Here is a 26,581-nt window from a genome sequence, read left to right as displayed (position 1 = left end):
TTATTTCGGAATTGTAACAGACTTTATGGGAATTTATCCATTCTTAAATTGAACATGAGTATTTTCTTTTTTTATTGATTTTTACAATTCCAATTTTTTTTTTAATTTTCTTGATAAAGATATTTATCCTGTTATTAATAGGATGAATTTCAGGTTTAATTAGGATTAAAAAAATAAAAGTAATTAAATTTTGTTACGCTCTCATTGTTACTCATAAATTTCGAAAATTTATTTAATAATAAAAGAATAGTCAATGAAAAGCTTAAATATTCTCAATAATAGTCCTATCGATCCGTATAGTATCTGCATTTTTTCAATCTCCAATTGTTTTCGAATTTATTCAATGTGTTCAAATTTAAAAAAACTTTTGTGTTTTATCCGGATTTCGAATTTAGAAAATTAAATATATTTTTAACTTTAAATCATATGGATGCAGATTAGAAAATGTCGAAATGACGATAATTCGCATCACTAACAGTGCTATCACACTAGGATTTTTCACAATTTAATTTTAAATTGAATTCAGCAAATTGAGCATTAAAATTGCGAGAACCACTTGAAAATTTTCATAGCCAGGAAGGACATATTTTTGCGAGAAATTTGCTAAATTCAAAAAAGCCGAGCAGATTGCTAGTTGTTTTATTTTGTCATTTGTAATTTTGTTACATTATTAGAAAAATGAGTGAGTCCAGTGATGAGGAAGAAATTTTCCTACTTTATGTAGGATACATGTTCAATAAAAATGTGTCTCAATGTAAAAGGAAAAGATTGTGGGCCAGAAAATGGATCCAAGAGAGATCTGCCCACGGATTCACTGAAAAAATGTATGATGATATCGCAATTGGTGATTTTTTTTTGGACACAACAATTTCCGTCGTATAGCTACTGAAAAATTTGAGGAATTACTTCATATAGTTGGACCTCATTTGTAGGAAGAAACAACGAAAATGAGGGTGCCTAATTTTAACATTTTAATTTGCTAAGTTGAAAATAATTTGAGCAACCACATTTTTATGCTATTTTAGCATAATTTAAACGTATTTTGGTGGTCCAAGTATTACTTTATATCAATAAATAAGCAAAAATCTATTAATTCAAATTATTTTTGATGCAAAATAACGCATAGGAACAATTCATCTGAAAATTAAATTGAATTTACAAATTGAAAAATCCTAGTGTGATAGCACGGTAACAGCCGGTATCTTTTAAATTGTCTTTTTTTATAAATTCTGATAAATGTAATCAGGCTTCAATCATGCTTTAAAAATATAATACGGTTCCTGTTACATCTTACTTGTAGATTTCTATAAAGTTGAATAACTAAGTAAGAAACAACCATAAGTCTGATTGTTTTTTCAGAATAACAATTTCTCCATAACAACAATTTTTTCTCTCGTTTTTAAATGTCCAATATGTGGACATTGGGGACTTGTCATGTGAGCAAAAATGCTTACAATATTAATAAATCCACCTCCTTTGCCATCCTAAACAGAGCTACACCACCGAATCTGGCATTCAGTTTCCTCAACACCATCTTGTACCACTTCACGGACGAAATTGTCCCACCGGGAGTTGTCTGTCTCGAGCACGACCATGAGCTTCTGAAACCACAATTGTTCGGAACATGGATGCCAAATGGTGTGGGCGCCATGGCTGGTCATCGTAACATTTTCGCCGAGACACAGGTACGTTGAGGGTCTTGTTGGGGTTGGGCTGTGACCTAACAGTATGCCCAACACATTCTATGAGTAATTGCAATACATCAAAGTTTTCGGGTATGGAGGGAAGAGATGATGCTTGGGCAGAAATTTACCAGACGGTGAGAGAAAATCAATTGCAAAGGACACAAATTGTACAAATTTTGAAGTACTCAAGGAATGGGTCCAGAGAGCAGAGTGGTTAAATTAATTTTCCACTATTGTGTAATATTTAATTAGACACATTAATAACCTTCTGGTCCCTTGTAATTTAAACTCCATCGCTTGAGTTTCTTCTCCAATCAATCATCCAATAATAACATTTTCCAAATTACAGGGCATCTTCCTGCAATCTCTCCGCCCCCCTATTTCCAGAAATTTATCAAATTTATTTATTTGTATAAAGCCATAAGACTTATTGTACAATATTTTATGGTTTTATATCAACCAGAATGTAACGAAAATTTCTAAATCACTCGTGGAAATACACAAAAATAGAGCTTTTACTAACTTGAAAATTTATTTAATTAAATATGATTTTTATCTTAAAATTTTACCAAAAAAATAAAGAAAATAAAAGAAATTAAATACAGTCAAGTGTGCTAATCCGGGCGCTTCGCTATCTGGATCGTTTATGACTAATCTACTTAAAATAATATTTTTATTTTTATTTCCGTAATATAGTCACTACAGTAACATAATATAACTATTCAAGTTTGAGAAAAAGCAAAAATAATATTTTTATCCATTAAATAAGTGAGTGGGTTCTTTTTTAAAAAATATTCTAGCAGTGATATTTTCGCTAATGACAGCTGGGTGATTGAAAACTATTTTTTTCCCTTGTGAAAAAAGTATTTTAAATCCAAAGGTTTAATTAAAAGTGAATTAGCGAAAAGGCGATCCACTTAGCGCATGCTGACTTATTTCAGTATTATCATTATTTTATAACTTTTCTTTAATATTTTTGATAATTTTTTTTATATTATGTTTCTGAATGAAACAGTGAATAATTCTATGGATTTAGAAGAAGTAAATAAGAATTTAATCAGTCCAAAAACAAGCGTTTAAGTAGCACTCTTCGGAAAACGATCCAGTTACCCCACCTTACTATAGGGAAATTAAATAAAACATGATACTAAAATTAGGAAAACTGTGAAAAATTAAAATCAGAATTAAATGCAGGAATAATCCGAAAATATTTCTCCTGTAAAATTTGGCAGTGTAGGATTAAATAAAGTAAATTTATTAACCCATTCAGTCAATGTACCAGAAATACTTGAGATAGAATGTTCATATTTTGGGATTAGTTTCCTACAGATTAAGAGATGATTTTTTTGAAAAGAAATAAATTTGATCTATTATAGGGGCGCGGGGCTTCGCCCTCAAATACACGTCTTAACGATCACTGAATTTAAATTCTGTGCATTAATTCATTACAAACTCTATTGAATTAGATAGAATAACTATCCAAGAAAACAAATTGGCAACTAGAATTCAAATCAGGAATGAGGAAAGGGGCCAATTTTAACAAATTCGACGGGATGTCGAATTTTCCGTCCGCCATTTTGAGCAAAAAATTAGCATTACTTTGTGCGAAGCGAGAAAAGAACAACAAAATGTATTCCCATCTCTGTCGGACTATTTTTCCCAAGTAATTGAAGGACTAAAGTAATTAAAAATTCATTCCCGATAGCAATTCGGATAAAAATTGCCCAGGAATAAATCATCTAAAATCACTCAATTCGCGTATAATGTATAATACCATGGTAAGGAATGGGTTAAAAGGTCCTTTTAGTCGATAATCCTAAGTGTATGACATTCAGGATCAGCCTGGATTGTCTTCTTGGTCCCAACTCGACAAAGTGACTTTTTTTGGTTATTTAGTCCCAGCGATTGTTTAGTTACAACAAGAAATTTAGTCGAGATTCATCATCACGTACAACACACCATTTCCCTTTTATCCGAGACACTTTCACCTCTTTTAAACAAAAAAGCTTATCTTCATGATTTATGTATATCACCTCGTATTCTCCCGTGATTTTAACTTTTGATGTCTTAATTATTTTATCATAAAATCCAACCTCAAAAGTTACTTCAATGTGTTAATTAATTTAACTAATTTTTCAACTTCCTTTTACACAATTTTCTTTGAGAAACTTTGACGATTACCAACAAAATCGCATTTTGCGTTACACCACCCACATTCCCTTATTCAATATTTTTTTCTCAATCATCTTCAACTTCTCATCTTTTTTTTGTGCTACCCCGACGATACTCTGCGCGATAAAATCGGAGTTTCACAGCGATAAAGTCTTAATAGAAAAATCTTCCTTCTTTGCCGGAGCAATAAAAAGGCAGAAAGAGGAGAAAGTACATAATTCAGGAAATTAAAAAGAATCTGATTCAGTGCGTGTGGGAATTGCCTCAGCTCTAGAGATGGTGTTATATGTGATTCAGGATGAGAAGGGATCAAATATGGTCCATCGCATAGTATCCCTTGTAGGAAAATGGGTGGGATACATAATTTACAGGCTCACATAAAATGCCAATGTAAATTTCTCACTAGCAGTGCCTGTGTTGGAATGGGGGGGGGATGGAAAGAAGGCCTTTCGATACAATAACATCCATACAAAATTGGGGTTTCATCTCTTTGCAGATTGTACAGGAATCTGTGCAAATCCCTGGCTCAGGGCTACACTTGACGTACCAATCATCTCAAGCGCCTGGCTACCTGAGTATCGTGCGGATGCGATTAACGAAAGCCACAATTCCCCCAACGTTAACACATGTGCACGTTGGCGTGGAAATTGAGGGTTCACTCCACGTGAAGACATACGAGGCTGACCCCAATCTAACTCACACCTTTGCCTGGAACAAGCGTAATGTGTACAAGCAGAAGGTATATGGTGTCTCCTTGGCGCGAATCAGCGTGGGGTATCAACATTCCACGTGTAAGGAACCCGTGTGGGAGACCCAAACCGCTAAACTGCAAGGTTTCGATGTAGATATCTCTGATATTGGGGGTTGGGGTTTGGACATTCACCATCACTACAACTTCCACGAGGGTATTCTGCAGAAGGGTGATGGATCCACACTGCACATGAAGGAATACCCGAGAACTGTTAAAGTAGTGATGGGAACAGGACTTCAGAGACCCCTAAGCTGTGGCAAGGACTTCTGCAATGGCATGGCTAAGGATGCCAGACTTCTTACCCCAGTTGCTCTGACTTCTGGACCTGATGGTAGTCTCTTTGTTGGAGACTTCAATCTAGTTCGACGCATTACGCCTGAAGGAAAGGTCTTTACGGTCCTACAGTTGAGTGCTACGCAAGTCTCGTACCAATATTACCTGACCGTTTCTCCAGCTGATGGGCATCTCTACATTTCTGACCCCGAACGCCATCAGATCCTAAAAGTCCTCTCCGTAGACGATGTCACTAATCCAATTAGCAACAGTGATACTGTTGTTGGCAGTGGACAACGTTGTATTCCAGGTAAGAACTTATGAGAAAATCCTTACATGTGACTTTTAATATTCTTCAAGCCCCTTTAACTCTTTCGTCTCTTTTGGGACTCTGAGTACCCAAAGCAGCATATGAATGTTCTGTGAAAAACCTTTTTTTAATTATTCAGAAATGATAAAAATCCTATTATTGTGGATAATTACAAACTATAAGGATGTCCAAATGTAAGATACTTTTTGTAGGACCTCAATTAATTCCTGAGCTTAGATATTCTTGATTAAAAAATGGTGAAATTGGCTTGCAGCATATGCTGCGGTCCGGAAAGAGTTAATCAATCTCGAAATATTTAAAAATTCAGTTTGGAATTACATAATGATTTTCAATCTGACCATCGTGATGTCCACTTCATCCATTTATAAAAAAGTAGTAGTGAACCAGTTCCCTGACTTCCTTTTCCTACCATTCTTTTTCCATAACAAGGAGCCATCAAGCTCCGAAACGTTAGCAAGGAATAGAGGAGGAGAAGATCAAAGGTCAAAATCCCGTATTTGGAATTACAGTTCGGAAATAAATTTAGATTCCGGTTTTTATGACCGGAATTGACTAAAGAAATATGCAATATACCGGAATAGTAAACCCTGTAGGACTAAGAAAATGTAAATATCTAAATCTATTCCTCAAAATGTGGAATTGATTAAAAAGATTAAAGTCATAAGAGGGCAGTAAGGCACTTATGAATTGGGGCACCTTTAAAATAGAGTTTTTTTTTCCTGTTTCAAAATGGAACTGAACTTTACTATAATATAATTCAACTCCATAAACGACAGGTAAATTATATCAAGGCTCAAGAAAGGAGCCCTATATCAAAAGTTCCTGAATTCAAAAATGCTTTTACTTTCCCCTACTGCTTTTGAGTCACAGCTCTTCCAAAGAAAGGTCGGCAGATACAAGTTTAACAGGAATTCGGGAACCTTCTAAAATCTTGAAGTTCCCAGATTTAAAAATTTCTCAGCCGTAATTTTACAAATTTTAAATACCGTAGATGCGGCTAACTTTATCCCCTGCGGCTGACTTTGACCCCTTCTCCCAAATCCTGAAAGCCAAAATCAAAAATCGAAAGTCAAAATCCCAAAAGCCAAAATCCCGAAAGCCAAAATTCCGAAAGCCAAAATCCCGAAAGCCAAAATCCCGAAAGCCAAAATCCCGAACGCCAAAATCCCGAATGGGCCAAAATCTCGAATTTTTAAAAGTGTCATAGCTACTCCCACGATTGCATCCGCGCTTGCTGGAAAAAAAGGGAAATCTTCTGTGTCTTGGGAAATTATTCTAAACATTTTCCCCTCATATAATTTTATCCCTTACAGGATTTCGAACAGTCGGAATTTTGGCGTTCGAGATTTTGGCTTTCGAGATTTTGGCCTTTTCGGGATTTTGGCTTCGGGATTTTGGCTTTCGGGATTTTGGTTTTCGGGATTTTGGCTGCCACCGGATCAGACATGGTAGATCGGATCGGTAAAGGCCATTCTTAAGTTATAGAAGTAAAGAAAAGTGTACGGACAAGAGAGGTCAAAATCATCCGCAAGGGACAAAGTCACTCGCTCTTACGGTATTTCAAAAGTTTTCTTATGTAAGACCATATTTTTCGACTTTGTAAGATACAATTGAGAAGCTAGAGTATGAAAAATCAATTAACTAATCTTTAAAGTACTCTAGAACTCCATGTTTACTGAATTATTATATCTATATGTATCCCGGACGAATTAAATTATCCGGAATTCCGCTTTGTCCGGAATTTCCAATTTTACCCAATTGACCAAAACTCTAACTTAATGAAAATTTCTCCAAATGGAATAATTGCATTTTATTCATGCTATTTTAAGTTTTGATATTAGTTTTTCAATTTCATCGCCTCAAGCCGTGTTTGCTCGAGCTTCTGATTCTCTGAAGAAAATATAATTATTACAGTCGGAAATGAAAGTTTTTCCTATTTTGATGTTTGGGCACTTCGCTTCATTATAACTGAAGCCAAGGTAAATATATTCAGATTCTCTTGCTTTCGTTTGAGAGATTCGAAAGGCCCAAGTGTTAAATGAAACTTGTTAAAATATCATAGAATTGTTTATTGATGTTTCTGAGAAGTTTTAATTTGAAGTTTTGAAAATTGACTTTTCGACTTTGTCTACTCTGAAAAAAAAAGTTTTGCCAAATTAACAAGACAAGTTTGTCAAAAGGATGTTCTTCAAAACAGAATAGGTAAAAGTTTTGTCAAATCGGCGGCCAACTGGATCTTGTTAAAAGTTTGTCAAAAGGGTCTTTTCCATATAAAATGCGAGAAAAAGTGTTGTCAAATTGGTAAATAACATCTTTTTGACAAAATTTGTTCAAAATCCATTTGTTTGTTTAACAAAACTTTTTTTTTTTTCAGAGTATACATAAAAAAATATTTTGTAAAATTGTTCGTAAGTGTTTGTGAAATCCTAAGGAGGACTTACGAAATTCTCGTGAATCGTATAACCCACAAAAAAGTTCGTAAAATTTTGTACTTTTTTCAGAAATATTGTTCGTAAAATGATCATTTGACGAACATTTTTTGTACTTTTACAATCATTTGTTCGTAAATGTTCGTAAACACACAAAAAATGTTCGTAAAATTTTATCATTTGTTCGTAAATTTGTGCCGGACAATCAAAAAATTACGAACAAATCCGAACAAATGACAAAATTTTACGAACATTTTTTGTCTGATTACGAACATTTACGAACAAATGTTTGTAAAAGTACAAAAAATGTTCGTCAAATGATCATTTTACGAAAAATGTTTGTGAAAAAAGTACAAACCTTTACAAACTTGTTTGTGGGTTATACGATTTACGAGCATTTCGTAAGTCTGCCATAGGATTTCACAAACATTTACGAACAATTTTACAAAATATTTTTTTCTTTGCAATATGCGCCGTAGATGCGAGGGACTTTGCCCTCCTACTGTTCGTAAACTTTTCTTTAATTTTGGAACTTAAGGATGGTCTTTACCGATTCGACCTATTGTGTATGATTAAATGTCTGAACTCCCTGTCATCTACGGTATTAAAAAATTGTTCTATTGTACGCACTGAGAAAAAAGATGCTACGATTAACTTTTTTTCGTCATAACTTTAACACTTTTCGGGTGTAAAAATAGATCAACATTTTTTAATGTTAATTTTACACCTTTTGAGGGTAAAATCAACATGAAAAAAGGGTAACTTTAACCCATAATACACCTAAAAAGGGTAATATTTACACCAATTTCGGATCAATACTGCAGGGTAAAATTAACATTTCCGGAATGTTATTTTGACTTTTTCGGATTTCTCTCAGTGCGGGACCTACGATTTTCTATACTTTGTTCTCGAAATTCTGCCAATTAGAATAAGAATAATAGAAAATAAATTCCCAATGAATGAGATTTAAGAACATTATACCCAATAAATCATGGCTTCTATTGAATAAATGTTCCAAGGCATATTTGACATCGAATGAAAGACTTAAATTCAAGAAATGAAGAGAAGCATTCATAGCAATAAAGCCCTCTCTGACCTTACTGTAAGATGAAAGCCACAATATCCAAAGCTCACAATGGACCAGAGCATGAAAGAGAGTTTGAAGGAGGAGTGTTCAATGAGGGAGAAAAGGGCATCAAAGCATCCCCATTAATTGCAGGTGACGAAGGTAATTGCGGTGATGGAGGTCCAGCCAAGCTGGCTCGTCTCTCCCATCCGAAGGGTATTGCCATAGCAGCCGACAGGACTATGTACATTGCTGATGGAACGAATATCCGTGCGGTTGATCCGAAGGGTATTATCCACACCCTGATTGGTCACCATGGTCATCACAATCACTGGAGTCCAGCACCGTGTCAGGGTGCTCTTCTGGCCAGCCAGACGCAACTTCAGTGGCCAACAGGATTGGCCCTCAGTCCCCTCGATGGTTCACTCCATTTCATTGATGATCGTCTAGTGCTGAAATTAACGGCTGACATGAAGATCAAAGTTGTGGCTGGAACACCTCTGCATTGCAATTCAAATGCAGGAGAGAAAAATAAAACCACAACTGATGATGTTCTTGGTACTGTTCTGGCCATTGCCTTCTCCCCATCGGGTGACCTCTATGTGGCGGACTCTGACTCTAGGCGGGTCAATTCCATTCGCACTGTTGACACTTCCGGGAAAATGAGGTCATTTGCTGGGAAAACTGATACTACAACGTAAGTAAAATTCTTTTGCAGAAATTGCATGAAAATTTGATCTTGAAGAATATATTTATGCAAGTTCTCCCTATCCAAGTTCCATCCCTCGAGTGGAAAAAAAAAGAAAATGCAACAACTTTTCCATATTCTTGTGTGTTCATGTCTCAAAAGAACTTTTGTAAGAAAAGTATTTCTCTCTGGACAACATGAGAAAGCTGAGAAACCCCTATTCTCAGCACTTATTCCATTAAATAACGCTATAACTGTGGCAAATGAGTGCCATCGGACTCCCCCTCGTGTCCACTCCATTTGCTCATGAAATACCCAATTTCTTCCTCTCTTGTCTCCTGTTGCTGTGTGCACATCCTCAACCCCTCACCATGCCCTTCATGCTATATTCGCATGATGGAATTTTACGCGGCCAATGCCCTCAGATTTTCACGACGACCTCCCTCCCCCCGACAAACAGAACAACCCCCAGAGATGGCAAGGAAGAACATGAGCAAGAGACACACACATGGGGTGTTTGCAAGAAATCAATGGAGCAGAGATAAATCCTTAATGACCCAAATAATTGCAGATTCCCAAGCTGCGAGTGTAGCAATACCACCACAGCAGCAACACTGGCGGCGACAACGATGAATCCAGCACGGAGCGGAAGTACAGGAAATCCTGGTGCACCTTCACCACCCGCCACAACCTCTGGCGGCTGCTCCTGCACCATCCCCTTCAATACCACCGGAATCACAGGCACCACCGCTGCCAGTGGCTTTGCAGATGACTCGGGGACGAGCAATGCGGAGACATTGCTATCCTCCAATGCGAAATTCCAAGCTATTTCTGCCATTGCCGTATCCCAGGATGGTGTTATCAATGTTGCCGATCAGGGTGAGTGATTTGCTTGCAACGGTATGCCCCATTTATTCCTACTAGTTTTTTTTTCCTGCCAACTTTTGACTTCTTTATGCCCTCGAACCTACCCACAAGCATTTCGAGAAAAACCTGACTGTGGCCCATTTTTCCCCTCAAGAGAGTAAATTTATAAACTCGTGAGAAACAACTTGAATATCGTTATTAGTGCAGAGGAAACATTTGGATTTTGCCTGTTGTGAGAAGATAAAGAAGTGCACTCTTACAAATAGGTGGTTTTTTCTATATCATTTAAGTTTCCCTTTGAATTGTTGTTCTTCAATGTTCATTATTTAATTAATTACTTCATGTCATACAGTAGAATCTCTCTCAATCAGGCATATGGGGCAAAATGTCATCCAAATTATCGAGAGATTTGGTCATCAAAATCATTATAAATTCCACAAAAAGTGCTGAAATTTTAAGAATCACTATAAAATAAGGGGAAATTCGGCGAAATTGAATAAATTTACTTTAAAATCAAACGTGAAAATCGTCAAAAAAAATTTGCGCCGGATTCAAAAAGAACCAATTGAGCGAGACTCTACTGTACAAAAACAAATTAAGATCATTTTCACTAAATTTGAAACAACAACGTGGATATAGAAACCCATGCAGAATTTTCCGTCATTTATTGTTTAGAAAATTAGAAAGATTTTTTTTATTAAAAACATATTTTAATCATTTTAATTAATTGTACCTCTTGGATAAGCACCGACCATTAAATATTTTAGACACGCTTCGTATATGCTACGTGCATCATAATATAAAACGCAGGAATTTTATTTGGAGAGAAAGTAGGGCAAGTGCTCATTATTTTGGACAGCTTCTAATTTTAGACACTTTCATGGTAAAATTGGACACTAAAACAAAATTTATTAAAACTACGGAATTTTCTTCCAATATTTGATGAATAATGTTTATATCTAAATATTTGTTGTTCTTTTTGAAAGATTTTACACTAAATTTCACTGTCCAAAATTACAAGTGAGGTGTCCAAAATTACAAGCGAAGTGTCCTAAATTACAAGCAAGGTGTCCAATCTTACAGTCATATTCATCTCTACATATTAAATCACCTTTAAAAGTATTAGGACTCATTTTAGTATAAACAGATTGCCAAGGGTGGAATGATAACTTTTCGATACTATAGAATCGATAGTATTGATAAATCTATATCTTTGCTTTGCATTAGCAATACGACAAGGTATCGGATCAGAGATACGACAGCATGAAGAATCTTTTTGGTGCCAAATTGACGACCATCTTTTTTCACGAGTTTATCTATTCATTTCCAGAAGTATTATGGGCCTTCTGGGTCCCATTTCTACGATGAAGCATCAGACCACCTAAAACCTGACTGTATCTATATCTCTTAGATTAAATCAATGACGACTTTTTACGCATCGTTAGGCCATTTACTGTGACATTCTTAAGAAAATATGACTGTTACTAAATATCTATATTAGCTACAAAAAGGAAAGCTACGGTTAAATTTTTCAGAATCGACAGTCGTTACTATCAAAATAAGTTATCATGTCACCCCAGTTTTCTAAATAATCTATTTGAAAAGAGAGCTACAAAAGAATTCAATTAGTAATTAAAAATATTGCACTTCAAACTTAGAAAATTGATGCTTATAAGCACCTTGTCCATGAGCACCTTTTCCTAGTTCTAATAACTTCTGAAAAGTGGGATACTTGAATTATATTAGACATTAGACCAAAACTCCACATGGATATGCTTAACCTTAAAGTATTATTTAGACGTAACGTACATTATGTAAGTTCAACAGAAACTTTCCGTCTAAAAAAAGTTAGGGGCAAATGGGATTATTTTGAATTAGGGCACCTTTAAAATTCAGCTTTTTCAGAATTTAATTTAATTCGGCTCCACAAACCAAATGTGAAATCAAATTGCATTATGATAAGGTCTAGTTCCATTTAAAAATAAGAGAAAAAAGCCCGATTTCAAACGTGTCCCACTTACCTCTAAGTTATATTTACCCAGAATTTCTATTAGAATTGCATTTATCGGTCACAATAATGATCAGAATTATCGACTTATTGATTCTACTTTTTCCCCTCAATTCTGAAATAAAGCTTTAAGCGTTAAATCTTTAAATCAGTTTTTCAATACTGATTTGTAATCTTCGATTAATATCTTTTAAAGTATCAAATTTAAATATTTAAATTATCACTAAACCTACCGACCGTTTTTGGTCGTTTTTCGGTGAAATGACAAAACGCAGTAGGGTAGGATACTCAACAAATTTGTCTTGGAAAAGAGCAAAAAATTAAGATGTAAATACTGAAAAATATATTAGGGTGGCGGCATTACTTGTGGCTTCTGTCTTTACATATTGTCGCTTCGCAAAACACTTTACAATGTCACAAAATGATTTCGAAAATACTCAAAATTAAAAATATTTGTTGTGTTTTAATAGCACGTCACGGTTTTCGGAATCATTTTCTGACAAAAATTGCGACGTGGCTATAAGTAAAGACAGACCACAAGTAATGCCACCACCCTACATGAATCTTTTAATAAATTCATAAAGTTTGATAGCGACATTGTACCGTTTAATTATGTGTTAATTTTAAACCAGTTAATTTAACCGGTTCTTGGTAGGTTGAGTGTTAAAGACTTCAGGAGAAACCGATCCTTAAACACTCAACCTACGCAGACCGTTTAAATTGACCGGTTTAAAAAACTTTTCAAAATTAACACATATTTAAACGGTGCAATATCGCTGTCAAACTTCATGAATTTCTTAAAATATGCGTGTAATATATTTTTCCGTGTTTCAATTTTCATTTTTTTCTCTTTTCCAAGAAAAATTTGTTGAGTATCTTACCTACGATGGTCCGTCATTTGACCGAGCGCGTTAGGAAAAACCACCAAAAACGTTCGGTAGGTTTAGGACATAATCGCATTGACAGTAAAATGCTCACCGTATTTCGTTAATTTACGCATTTTCATTGTAATTCTTAGGCAAATTATCGATTATCGTATTACCTTATCTCATACTCGGTGGCACTAGGTGAAAATAATATGAGAAAATTAAAGATATAAAATGAAAATTCGTCTCAGCTTTAAATCGCTCTCCTGAAAAGTTGGCCATTCGCGAGTTGTTCGGTTTATATTCTGAGGGATCGATATGGTCAATCTCGCTAAAGTAGCTCTTTTCATAAGAGCTACAAATTTAACGATTTAATTTAAAATCTCATTGATAAGAAACGTCAGCCTTTTTGCAGTGTTTCATTAAATTAAAATTTTGTTCTCTTTCTCTTTTTTTATTTAATTATCACGTACAAATTGTTACTTCTATTTAGACATTTAAATTTTTTTTCTACACAGGTATAGCTAGAATTGTTATTGAATTGTAGTCTTCTAATGTACCTGATTTTTATATGCATATGGCAATTTGGCGTTGCATTAATAAATAATAATAATATTTGAATTTGTTGAGTCACAAATCAGATACCCAATCCCAAGCATTGATCCGCAGAACACGAACTACGAAAACCAAGAAACCAAATCCTTATCATATCTTGCCAGTCCCAGTTTGTGATTCCAATTAGTAACTCCCATAGATATATTTTAACAGTGTTTCCCGCGAGCTCATTTTGCAGGAAAAAAAATACCCTATTAATCACTTTAGCGTGACTCATTTCTTTTATTCTCTTTCCACCCTCACACCTCTGCAGGATCTTTGCACATTTTGGCACTGCAGCACTATCTACCCAGTCACGATATCAACGGTGAATTCCACATTCCGTATCCACCCACCAGTGAGGTGTATGTGTTCAATCGATATGGACAACATGTGGCCACTAAGGATTTAGCATCGGCCAAGACACGCTACTCCTTCCTCTATTCGAAAAATACCAGCTTTGGAAAACTTTCCACAGTAACAGATAGTTCAGGGAATAAGATCCAATTCCTCCGGGACTATAGTAACCTGGTGAGTTCGATTGAGAACACCCAAGACCACAAATCCGAACTAAAGATCAACAATGTTGGGCTTCTGGCGAAGCTGACGGAAAAGGGCAAATCGGAGATTGAGTTAGACTATGATACCACCTCGGGCCTATTGAATAGTCGGTCAGGTGGGGGTGAAACGTACATCTATTCATATGATGAATTTGGTCGGGTGATTGGATTGATTTTGCCAACGGGAGAAACTGTGGCAATTGGATCAAGTTTAGCGGCTGATGTTGGTTTGGCAGTACAAGTCAGAGCACCAGTTCAAAGTCTCTTTGCTGAAAATCAACATGATCGCAGCGATATGCTAATTGTGGGTGGCATTAAGTCACTCACAATGAGCAATGGGGTGGAAAAGACCATTGCCTATATAAATACAAACAATACCCTTTCCATTGCAACACCAAACAATATGGTGATTGAGTCGGCCGCCATAGCAAGACATCCCCTCTTGGAGGCATCTCTGCCCGTTGAGGCGGAAATGCTGCCCATGTGGTCACAGCAGACGGTAACAATGGGTGATGAGCTAATTAACACCATGTATTCAACGTATAGTCTCGTTGGGGATGTTCGCAATCCGCAGCAGACACTCAATCATGAGCTCTTTGTCAACAATTCACGTGCTTTTGGGGTGGAATTTGACCAATTCACCAGCAGGGAGACATTCTTCGACCGCGACAGACAGCCCATCCTTACAATCGCCTTTGACCCATCGGGTCAGCCACAGTCATACCATCCCGCTGCTGTTGGTTACCCCCTTAACATTTCCTATGACCGCTTCAATCGAATTGATGGGTGGACATGGGGACCGTCTGAGCTGAAATATACCTATGAGCAGCATGGACTACTCTCAGAAATTACAAGTCAACAGGATGGTACCGTGAGCTTCATCTACAATGACCTCAATCTAGTGTCGGAAATTGGACTGGCGAGTCAGAGGAAGATTCTACTGGCGTACGATGAGGATGGTGGACTGAGACATGTTACCCTGCCCAGTGGTACCAAACACTCCTTCAGCCTGCAGCCATCAATTGGTTTCATTCGATTCACCTACACACCACCAGGCACCATCAAGCCCTACCTCCAGCACTACTCCCACAGCGGTGCTCTGCTACAGACAGTCTTTCCAGGTATGCCTTTGCACTTTAGTTGGCCCGTTAATCATGCTTTTCGCATTGACCTAAATTCAGTGGAATCTCTTTGTTCACCACCAACCATTGCGGTGGTAACTACCACAAAATTTAGAGCCAATGAAAAATGTCTCAATAAATTTCCCCTCGCAGAATTATTCTTTGCTCAGAACATTGTATAGTCCAAAACTCTGTGTTATGCAGAGAAAGTCTGACAAATATGCTCAATTGAAAAGAGTGTTATTTCATAAATCAAATTCTCTTACATTGGACCGTGGAAAATTAAATCTATATTTGGGGTAACTATGGGAAAATGCATCACTACAAGATATTATCGATTGAAATTATTAAGGGTAGAACCATTCTTCCTTCTTCTTTTTTTACCCCCTGAAAATGCAATTTAATACGATGAATTGAAATTTAGTTGAGATGGAAGACATTTTCCAGAAATCCCAGGGTAGTTAACATTAACATAAGATAACATTACTCCAAAGTAAATGCAACTGGGATGCCTCAACTTTCTTTTAGGGAGAAAACTTATCTTTTGCAGCTCGAATAATAATAATTCTGAGGCTCTTTATAAGTCCAAGTGATGAAGAAACTTTTAAAATAGGTTTTTAAAGTCTTTCTACGTTGCTTACTTACTGAAGATACCCAGTTCAGTGAAGCGATAGAGAGACAGATATTGAGCTTTTTCTAATACTTAAGTTTAATTCTTTAATCGAATAATTATGAATTTATTCCAAAAATTGAATAGGGTAAATTAAGCTAATTCAAAACATGTTCCAAATGGAAACTTTTCAATACTCTAAATGGAGACGTCACTGTTTTCATGATAAATACAGTACTAAATTACTATATTTATATATTTTCTATACCTCAGTTTCATTATTTAGTTAATTTTGCTCCGAATAAAGAGAAAATCCATTCATATTCACAAATATTAATTTATAAATTTCTCAGAAAAATTAAAAGTGTACGTTTTCATCAACCAACCATGTTTTCTCACTGAGAAAAATCCGAAAAAGTCAAAATAACATTCCGGAAATGTTAATTTTACCCTGCAGTATTGATCCGAAATCGGTGTAAATATTACCCTTTTTAGGTGTATTGGGGGTTAAAGTTACACTTTTTCATGTTAATTTTACCCTTATAAAGGTGTAAAATTAACATTAAAAAATGTTGATATATTTTTATGCCTAAAAAGTGTTAAAGTTATGAGGAAAAAATGTTAATCGCACCCTCTTTTTTTCTCAGTGTAATGAAAAACACTTTAGGGTGATTGTTCTTTATAACATTTTTTTTATACATATATGTAATATTTCTGGCAGAATTATCTGAAATTAAGTGCTAATCTTTATTGTTAACGGTACGTGAAGTTTTCAAATGAAATAATAACCTATTTCGTGAATAAAAAGGGTTTTTTTGTTGTGTCTGCAAATGCTTCAATAGGAAACTCCGGAAATATGATTTTTTGGAGAGATTTTCTTATTGTTTTAGATGAGAAAGGAGAAAACACTAGGAATAAGAACAAATTCTACACTCAAGAGCAACTCCACAAAATTTTGGAAGCCTTTCGTCGCTGTTTCATTTACACTGTTTGTCTCCAATTAGAAACTTTCTCTTGTCTCCATTTGGATCAATTTGTTTCCAATAGAAACATTTTGCACTCGTGTATTTAAGAAGTTTTTTTCTTGTATTTAAGAAGTTTTCAAATTATATCTAAAAAAAAATTCACTAAACAGTAACATTCTAGAAGAGTTACCCAAGAAGCAAAATAGCTGCCTTATGGAACCAAGTATTAAACAAGTCTTTTAGTGCACTTTTAAAAAACTTAAAGTGAGAATTTTCTGTGGAAATTCCTACAGACGCTCTTAAGATCCTTAAGAGTGCGCCACATAGTAATCTCAGTGATGGAACCAAGAGCGTTATAAGCAAATAAAAAGATTTTTGGTTCTATAGTGCCTGACTTAAGGATTTCTACAAGACTATATTAAGAAAAAATTGTTTCTTGGGTAAGGATGTAATTTTCTTCAGAAAAATATTAACTTAATGTGTTGAATCTTCTGTCAAAGTTAAAGCGTCTGGAAATCGTTTTGAATTAGGACATTTACCCTATTTATACGGTAAATGCAGGTGATGTGAATGATATTGGCCTCCTGCTCTTCATAACTTTTCATTATTTTTAGCATTTAAAGAAGGTCTTTACCGATCGGACATGGTAGATCATGTCAGTGAATACCATCCTTAAACAATAAAATTAAAGAAGAGTTTACGATTAGCAGGGGACAGTCACCGCCAAAGACCAAAGATATCCACTTTCACGGTATAAAGCAGCGTTAATCAGGAAGACAAGTCATATCCAATCCTCAATGCTCATCAGAGTCCAAATTCATAAACGTAACCACATAAGTTTCCCACTGGTTACTGTTAGTATTTTATGATTATAAATTTGCCTCACTGCTTAAAAGAAAGGAAAAAGTGTTTCGGACTAATACGAAATGGTCTATTGTACAAGATATGATTTCGGTCATGGCTAAATTTCCGATTAACCAGGAAATCGACAAACGACCTGGTTAGTAACCATCAGTTGTGATTCGTTACGTTCTAGAATTTGACCTTTGAGCAAGGCAATATATTACTGCCTCTAGAAGAATTTCGGTTCGACAGAATGTAGCAGGAAATAGACGGAGACACTGAAACTTTCTTGATTTTCATTGAATAAAATTGTGAAAATCAAGAAAGGTTCAGTGCCTCCATCTATTTCCTGCTACTGCCTCTAGATTAAACTGAGGACTTCTCGCTTTGCACTTGAGCTACAGAAACATCCGATCTAATCAAGTAATTAATTTTCATTTGGTATCACTCGTCCTGATCAATGTTTCTTTGTAGTCACAGTACAAGAGCCATGCACTATCTGCATTCTAGACTATAGAAGACAGAACCTGCCTTATATAATTGAGAATTCAACCAATCATCCACCTGGAATTCTTACTCAAGTGTCGCTACGTCCTTTTAAGAGACAAGACATCTACCACCACACCTCTCCATTATCTGGGATATATAGACATCGCCTGGCATCATCAGAGTTCTTTTAGGACACCTAGTTCTTTAAAGATAACATTCACTGGGATGATCTTCTAATCTTTTCTCCTCTGGTTCTAGATTACATAGCTTTCTGACCAATCTCTCGTCAGGAATCTGTTGACACCAAACCTTATATAAGTTTCTCTATAAGTGATCATCCCTTGTATCCTTACCTGTCATGGGTACGGATCTTCGAAAATCCTCTTCTTACTAATATCCGATAACCAGTTCTAAGTCTAATTCCCCAGGATAGCTGTACGTACCGGGATCCACTTTTCTGAGGTTATTATTAATCATGTTGCAAAGTGGTACATCCCGTGTTAGAATAATGTGCTATATCCATTGTAAACCGAACATGAGCGCCTTCCCTGCGATGTGGATGCTTCTTCCGTGCCCCTGGAGTTTTTGGGTAGAGGCGGTGCATTTTAGTACGCTATATCACAGTGAAAATGTCTTTTTCCTAAACATTCAGTTGCTTGCACTGGGCGGGACTCAAACTCACAACTGTAAGAGTCGAGTCAGAGATCTTATTCGCCCAAGACCTAACGATCTTGCCTATTGTTCCACTGTGATATGCACTTTTCTGAGGTAGTTTGTACTCTTTTTACTTACTTACTTACTTATCCGGCGTTACAACCAATTACTGGTCTTGGCCTGACTCAGGACCCGTCGCCACTCGAGCCTGTTACGCGCCACTGTTCTCCAACACCGCACCCCCTAATAAGCTGGCGTCCTGGTTCACGCCGTCGGTCCATCTGAGGCTGGGTCGGCCTCGTCTCCTCGAAGCATAGAGTCCGCCCCTAAAGACTTTCCAGGCTGGGTCGTCCTCATCCTTGCGAACCAGATGACCAGATGACAGTTACCTCTCGGTAGCGCTCATACACCTCATGGTTGTATAGGCTCCGGTATCGTCCCTCTTCACATATGGGGCCAAAAATCCGTCGTAGTATCCTCCTCTCTAACGCGGCTAAGACATCGCAATTCTGTTTGCTGAGGACCCACGTCTCATACGAATACGTGAGGATTGGCAGGATCATAGTCCTATACAGCATAGGCTTTGTTGGCTTTCAGCAGCCGTGCGTGGACTTCTGTTGAGATGTTGTTGTCGGCTGTGATTGTTGACCCAAGGTATACGAAGGAGTTGACAACTTCAAAGTTGTAGTCCCCCATCGGGAGCCCTGTTTGACTACTGTCTTTGGTAGTGAATAAGTTGTTCCCTATAAAGTTCTTGTCGGTTTCAAAGAAGCTGACTTTATTTCCAGTCCGTCGATCAGAAGGAAAAGCAACGTTGATAGAACAATAAGAACTACTAGTCAAAATGGTGCGAATTATTCTGAAGTCGTTGATTCTTCCTAATTTTCGTTGTTCCTGAATAATATCGGAACAGCGTTTTCGAATTATAACGTATGGAACGTATCCGTTACCTCTTTGATAGATCTGCTTAAGTATTATAAGATTGATATCAACCTTATAACATTTTTGAGTTCAGACACTCTATGTCCTCCTGTTTAATGCTAGGCTAGACACTTGTCGACTCATCTTGATTTTTCTGTTTCATTCTTTTACAGCATTTTTAGAATTTTAGTCTTCTTCTTTTAACATCCTGTCTTTCCTTAAGATTTTGGAAAACTCGTTGTTCCAATTAAGGATGTAATTGTGAACATTAATCTATTCAGTCCAATGAACGAATTCATTATATTTCTATTAAGGTCCACATCAAACATTTCTTAGAAAACTATTGCCATATGTTCCTTAATATTGAAAATTCCATAAATCAAACATCGAATTTTCATCCTAGGCGATGGTGCCCGAATAGTCTACCGATACACACCCACCGGTCAACTGTCCGAAGTAGTTCACGGCGACGGTCGCAGTGAATTTATCTACAATGCTCTGACTGGAATGCCTAGTACTGTGGGGCACATTGAGCGCGAACTAGAATACAGATGGGACTTTGAGTACACCGGAGCTCTGCTAACTGAAGAACGTATTGACTTCTCTGCCAAAACAGGACTGAGCAATGCCAAGTTCTCCTATGACTATGACTCCAATTTCCGTCTGACATCTATCCAAGGCCGTATTGGAGGTCAGAACTTACCCGTCCAAACATTCACTTACAGCAGCAAAACGGGATCACCCGAAGAAATTGGTCCATTCAAAGTGACCCATCCTCGTCCCAATCAAACTTCTGTATTCGATGGCACTGCCATTTTCTCACGTACCGTCAATGGACAATTCTTAGAGACGCAGATGTCCGTGACTATCCACCGAATGGAAGTATTCCGCATGGAGTTTGCACATGATATGCATGGAAGAATCTCCCAGACGAAAACGTACACGAGGAATGTTGGTGTGAATACGTACACCAATGTGAAGAACTTTACGTGGGATTGTGATGGTCAACTGATTGGAGTTGAAGCACAGGAACCATGGGGATTCCGGTATGATGACAATGGAAATATGCTTTCCTTGACATACCGCGGCAATACCATTCCGATGGAGTATAGCGGAATGGATCGTATCATGAAGTTCGGTGAGGGTCAGTACAAATACGACAGCCGTGGTCTTGTTGCGCAAAATGCTCGGGAAGAACGGTTCCACTACAATACGCAAGGACTCCTTGTAAGGGCCACCAAGCGAGGACGCTTCGACGTCAAATATTACTACGACCACCTCAATCGATTGTCAACCAGAAAGGATAACTTTGGAAATGTTACTCAATTCTTCTACAACAATCAAGACCGACTGCAAGAAGTTAGTCAGATCTACTCGCCACGTGATGGAAAACTAATGTCTCTGACCTACGACGATCGTGGACACTTGATCTACGCACAGGTGTACAGACACAAATACTACGTTGCAACTGATCAGTGTGGTACACCTGTGATGATCTTCAATCAATATGGCGAAGGCATTAGGGAAATCATGAGATCGCCCTATGGACATATTGTGTATGACTCCAATCCCTACTTGTACCTGCCCATCGACTTCTGCGGTGGAATACTGGATCAGGTAACATAGTCTTGATGTCTTGATATGTCGTCGTCGGTTGGATCAGAAACTATGATGCATCGCTGCGTGACAAAGCAAATGCAGTTATCACAGTCTCTGATTCAACCGACGACCAGTAGCGTACCTAAGTGGATGCGGAAGGAGCGGTCCGCCCAGGGCGCGAGCCTCCAGGGGCTCCGATGTTCCTTTTCTTTAGACAACTAAACCCTGACCCTTTATTCTTTCCATGTTGAAGTAAAAAAGATTTTAATAAAATAGACTACGAGTTTTTCTGGAGTGCCCTTCTTCTAGTTCTTACAATGCCTTTGTCCTTATAATTCTGCAAAATTTCGCGTTCAAATAAATAAAAAACTTTTAATTTCTTCACAAGACTTTCTAGAGCGCTCCTCTAGTTTTGTGATCCTAGTGTAAAATGCATTTTGTCCTTATCTATCAAAATTTCGCGTTAAAGTAAAGAAAAAGCTTTTTTAATTCCCTGACTTCCTGGGGCGTCCAATTGTTCTAAAGGCTTTCTTGGCGCCCATAAAGCTCTCAAAAAGAATTTTGCCCTTATATTTTTGAAAGATTTTATGTTGAAATACAAAAAATGACACTTTAAATTCCTTCAGGTACTTCTTGGGGGCGCCTAATTTCTTTCAGAGCTTTCTTGGCGCTCTTCTTGGCTCCTAAAACGCATTTTGTCCTTAAATTCTTTCAAAATTTCGAGTTGATGTAAAAACATACTTCAAAATATTAAATTAAAATTGTGCTGAAAATACACACAGCTCATGTATGGATGGTTCAGATTGTGTATAAAACTGGTACTTCTCAAATATTGTGCATGAAATCTGCATAGCTCATGCATAAAACAGTTTATATTGTGCTGAAAACGCGCACAGCTGTTAAACATAAAACGATTAAGATTCAGAAAACTGTTAAAAATTTAGATTCAATTTTGTTTGAGCTATGCACGACTTAAGCACAATTTTATCCATTTTATTCTTCAGCTGTGCTCGGCTGTACCGGTTTTGACGAGCACCATCTGTTTTAAGAAATCTAACCGCTGTGCATGTTTTAAGTACAACCTTAACCATTTCATGTTTAAGCTGTGCGTGTTTTCAAAATAATCTTAATCAAAATACTATTCTTCAAAATTTTGATTTTTACTGTTGATGAACATTGAGTACTACATTCCTAGAAAAGGAGAGCTTCCACTTTTGCGTTTAACTTTTATTAAAAATTATTAAAATTTCACTGCATTTTCAAAATTAAACCAGTTAAACTCAAAATTAAATTAGTATCCGCATGCCCCGCATAAGTGTCTAGATGCGCCACTGCCGACGACATCCTGGTTACATTTTCAGCAACTACAATGTTAAAATATTGCAGGTTACTTCATTGGTACACATGCCAAATGGAAAGGTTTATGATCCTTTGATCGGGCAGTGGATGACTCCTGATTGGGAGAATGTAGCAGAACGTGTACCTACGCCAACGAAACTACATCTCTACCGCTTCAATGGAAACGATCCTATCAACATTGGTCATGATCGCAACTATCCAGTTGATCATAGTGCTTGGCTCCATCTAATGGGCTACAAAGTGAACAATATGATGCCTCAACTCAATCAGAAGCTGTGGCGTCCACCAAGTGCATGGGGACGAAGTAATAACTTCGGACCTATTCCCAAGGTGACCCAAGTTGATTTTACTGGATCTCCGAGCGTAGAAGTTGAAAGTGGCTTCTTGGCTCATCTTGCTCTCAGGAGAGCATCCAACGTTGAAAAGCTTTCGTCTCCTCCAGGATCGAAGTTGAAGTTGGACGTTATGAGGGTTGCACCTAGTAAGATAGGAGCAGCGTCTGATCCGCCATTTGGACGGGGCATAGTTGTATCGCGATCATCACTTGGCCAGGCTATTGTGTCGAGTGTTCCGGCAGCCAATGCCATCTACAGGGATGTCTATACATCTGTGTTCAATCGATCCCACCTCCTGCCGATTACGTTTGTGGTGCACAACAGTCAGCAGGATTCGTTCTTCTTCGTAAAGGAAGATGCATGGCGTGCCAGTGAGGATCGACAGCAACTGAAGCGTCTTCAGGGTCAGGTTAATACCACATTCCATGAGATTGCAAGGGAAAATGGCAGTGGCAACAACTACCTGGACGTTAAAATACACGGGGCACATACTGTGATCAATCTGAGGTATGGGACAACAGTGGAGAAGGAGACCCAGAGACTGATGCACCATGCCAAGCTGACGGCAGTTCGGAAAGCTTGGCATAGGGAGAAGGATGCTCTTCGGAATGGTATTACCACAACAGTGGAATGGAGTCAAACGGAGAGTGATGAGATCCTCAAGCAGGGCTATGCCAATCTGTATGAGGGTGAATACATTCACGATGTAGGCAAGTACCCTGAATTGGCGGAGGATCCCTACAATATACGCTTCGTGAAGAAGAAAACTAACCAAATACGACGACGACGTCGAAGACATGCATCTACGGAAAACTGCCCCGATGGACGATCATGTTAGCCTAAATACTACCCACTCTAACTTCGGCGGCACTACAGGAAAATCCTTCATTTTGGGGATTGACACAAATATTAAAGCCCAAGTATAAAATGAGATAAATTGTAAAATAAAAGATATTACCCATTGTATTAGATGGAATGGTTAAAGAGGATTTTGAGAGTAGTTTGATAAATGTGTCAGGGAGAAATTTAAAAAAAAAACACATTGAAATTTTACTAAAAAAAAAATGGTGATTCGAGCTTTTGAGACTGGCGTCATTTCATCCAGAACCAATTAATTGTAACTTACGCAACAACAAATGATACTTTTAAACGTATAGGTTTTTAGGATACAAAACTTACTAACATGAAATAATATGATTATGGATAAATTTCGGAATATTCATTGTCAAGGTCAAACTACAATGTTAGAGGTCATAGAATTGAAACTAGGTCTGCAGTTTTGGGTCTCATGTATAAAGGAAAATGTAGGTGAATAAATGATGAATATCACTAAAAATACGCCAAAAAAAAGAGATTTAAAATTGTACATTTTGCAAAGTGAACTCAGACAAAATGCTCTCTAAGTGTTAATTTAAATGACAGATAAGTGACATTTCTTTCCCAGTTATTTGACATGTCAATTTTTTTTTTTGAAAAAAAAAACATGTCTCAATATCAAATACGCAACGCAGCACTAAAGTTAGGAAATTTATGTGAAAATGAGGAGATGTTGCCAAATACACCCCTTTAAAGGTAAATTTTAACTTATTGAAATGATCTACTATTGAAATAATGTTAGAAAATAAAGAAAATTTTCAAATATTGCTGAAAATTACGTCAAGTCTCTTTGTAATTGAGGAAAAAACAAATCTAAAAAAACAATGTTTCAATAGATAAGTTACTGTAATATAGAAATCCACTGTAAATATTTATTCTTCAGCACGATATTCTTAGTGACTAATGAAAGGAAAGAGTATCAGAAGTTTCTCAAAACTAAGAAAAAAAACAACCATTTGAATCCATGCAAAAATTGGACATGAAATTTTGAGAAAACGTGAATGTAAATTGTAAATGTCCTACTGATAGTTTTTAGCTTATAGGTTAGGTGTATTGAGGCTAAATTTTCATTTGTTTCAACATTTGATAATTTGTTGCCCCATATTATTCTGTACATACTCTGTGATTTATTTTCTGTACAACTTCGCATGGACAACTAAAACAAAAGAACATTGCAATTTTTCGTTAAATTTAGCGAATGTTTTCGTCCATTTTTTGACAATTTCCCATAAAATTATGGTTTTGTTCATCTTTGCTATAAAAAAAATTATACCCTCACTTAGGAATCACTTGAAAAATGAATTTAGTGAACATAATAAATTAATGGTGCCATAAATGTGTTACAATTGTAGTGAACAATATTCCGCCGCATTTTTTCTGCAAAACAAAAATGGGACAGAAGGGATAAGATTCAGCGATTTTTTTTTCTCCAATTTTTTTTTCGAGACAGTGTAGTTTTTTTCCGAAGAAAACAAATCCGCCAAAATGGCTAAATTCATTTTTGCATTTGTACACTAAAGCTTCAGCTTAATTTTTCGAAAGTGTAACAATGTGGATTGCAATTTCGTGTGCCATAAAATATGGCGCATGTAACGGGCGCAACGGGCGTCATTTAAACAAATGTCCCGGGAATTTGCTCTAACCTTCACCATCTTCGCAAGTAGTTGCAATTGTAATTAAATGAATAGTTTCGAAGAGAAAAAAAAAAACAATGCAAAAATGTAGAAATGATAGAAATTAACATTAATATCAGACTACAATTAAATATAAAAGAATACAAAAAAAAATTGAGAAGCTGAATCATTTTGTGTACAACAACGTTGAAAAAAAAACTTGGCCCGGATTTGGGGTGGAAAGCGTTGTACGTTTATAGAGCAAAAGTGAAATATTCAATAAGAAAAAGAAAATTCCATGTAAAAAGTCACATTATGGGTGAGAAAAAATATTAATTTTTGAGAAGCCCATAAGGGAAATAAACACGATGTCACGGTGAGAAAATTACTGATATAGTATTAAAGGAAAAAGAAAAACAGAATATTAAAAAAAATTCAATAACATATTGAAGGTATTAAAGAAAATCAATATATAGAGTCGTACACTGTATATTTATTTTTATAAAATAGTGAAGATATTGAAATCGAGGTGGAAAAAAAATGGAAAACTACCAACCGAAGAAGATAAATGAACATCAAAATTTAACAGAATATGGAGATGATTTAAAAATGCAGATTAAAAAAAAGTTGTTGCTAAAAAAAAAATAAAAAGAAATTAAAATGAGGGAGTAAAAAGAAACATATATGTATTTGTATTATACTTAAATCAATACAATGGATATTTTATCAAAGAATGGGAATTTATCAGTGTAAACAAAAAAAAATAATTGTAATAGTCCAAAGTTGATGAGAAATATGAAGAAAAAAAAACATGATGATAATGGTTTAAATGAATAACTTTGATATCAAATCGCTTCATAGAGTTTTTTTATATACACATTAATTAAAGAAAAAAAAAACAGAAAA

The 26,581-nt window shown here is 36.4% G+C and overlaps 1 protein-coding gene across 1 annotated transcript in view; it reads left to right on the top strand.

The window, feature by feature from the left end:
• LOC129807113 (teneurin-a) overlaps positions 1-26,581 on the top strand; it is a 232,326-nt gene extending 205,745 nt beyond the window's left edge. Inside the window, exons 15-21 of the mRNA XM_055856153.1 lie at positions 1,493-1,685; positions 4,354-5,191; positions 8,861-9,404; positions 9,967-10,274; positions 14,005-15,411; positions 20,297-21,510; positions 22,879-26,581. Coding sequence (XP_055712128.1) covers positions 1,493-1,685; positions 4,354-5,191; positions 8,861-9,404; positions 9,967-10,274; positions 14,005-15,411; positions 20,297-21,510; positions 22,879-24,024 — 5,650 coding nt within the window. The 3' untranslated portion in view covers positions 24,025-26,581. The remainder of the gene's footprint in view (positions 1-1,492; positions 1,686-4,353; positions 5,192-8,860; positions 9,405-9,966; positions 10,275-14,004; positions 15,412-20,296; positions 21,511-22,878) is intronic.

This window comes from Phlebotomus papatasi, chromosome 3 (genome assembly GCF_024763615.1).
Source record: "Phlebotomus papatasi isolate M1 chromosome 3, Ppap_2.1, whole genome shotgun sequence".
NCBI lineage: Eukaryota > Metazoa > Arthropoda > Insecta > Diptera > Psychodidae > Phlebotomus > Phlebotomus papatasi.
The sequence above is the reverse complement of the archived record's forward strand: the minus strand, read 5'-3'. Positions and strand labels throughout refer to the sequence as shown.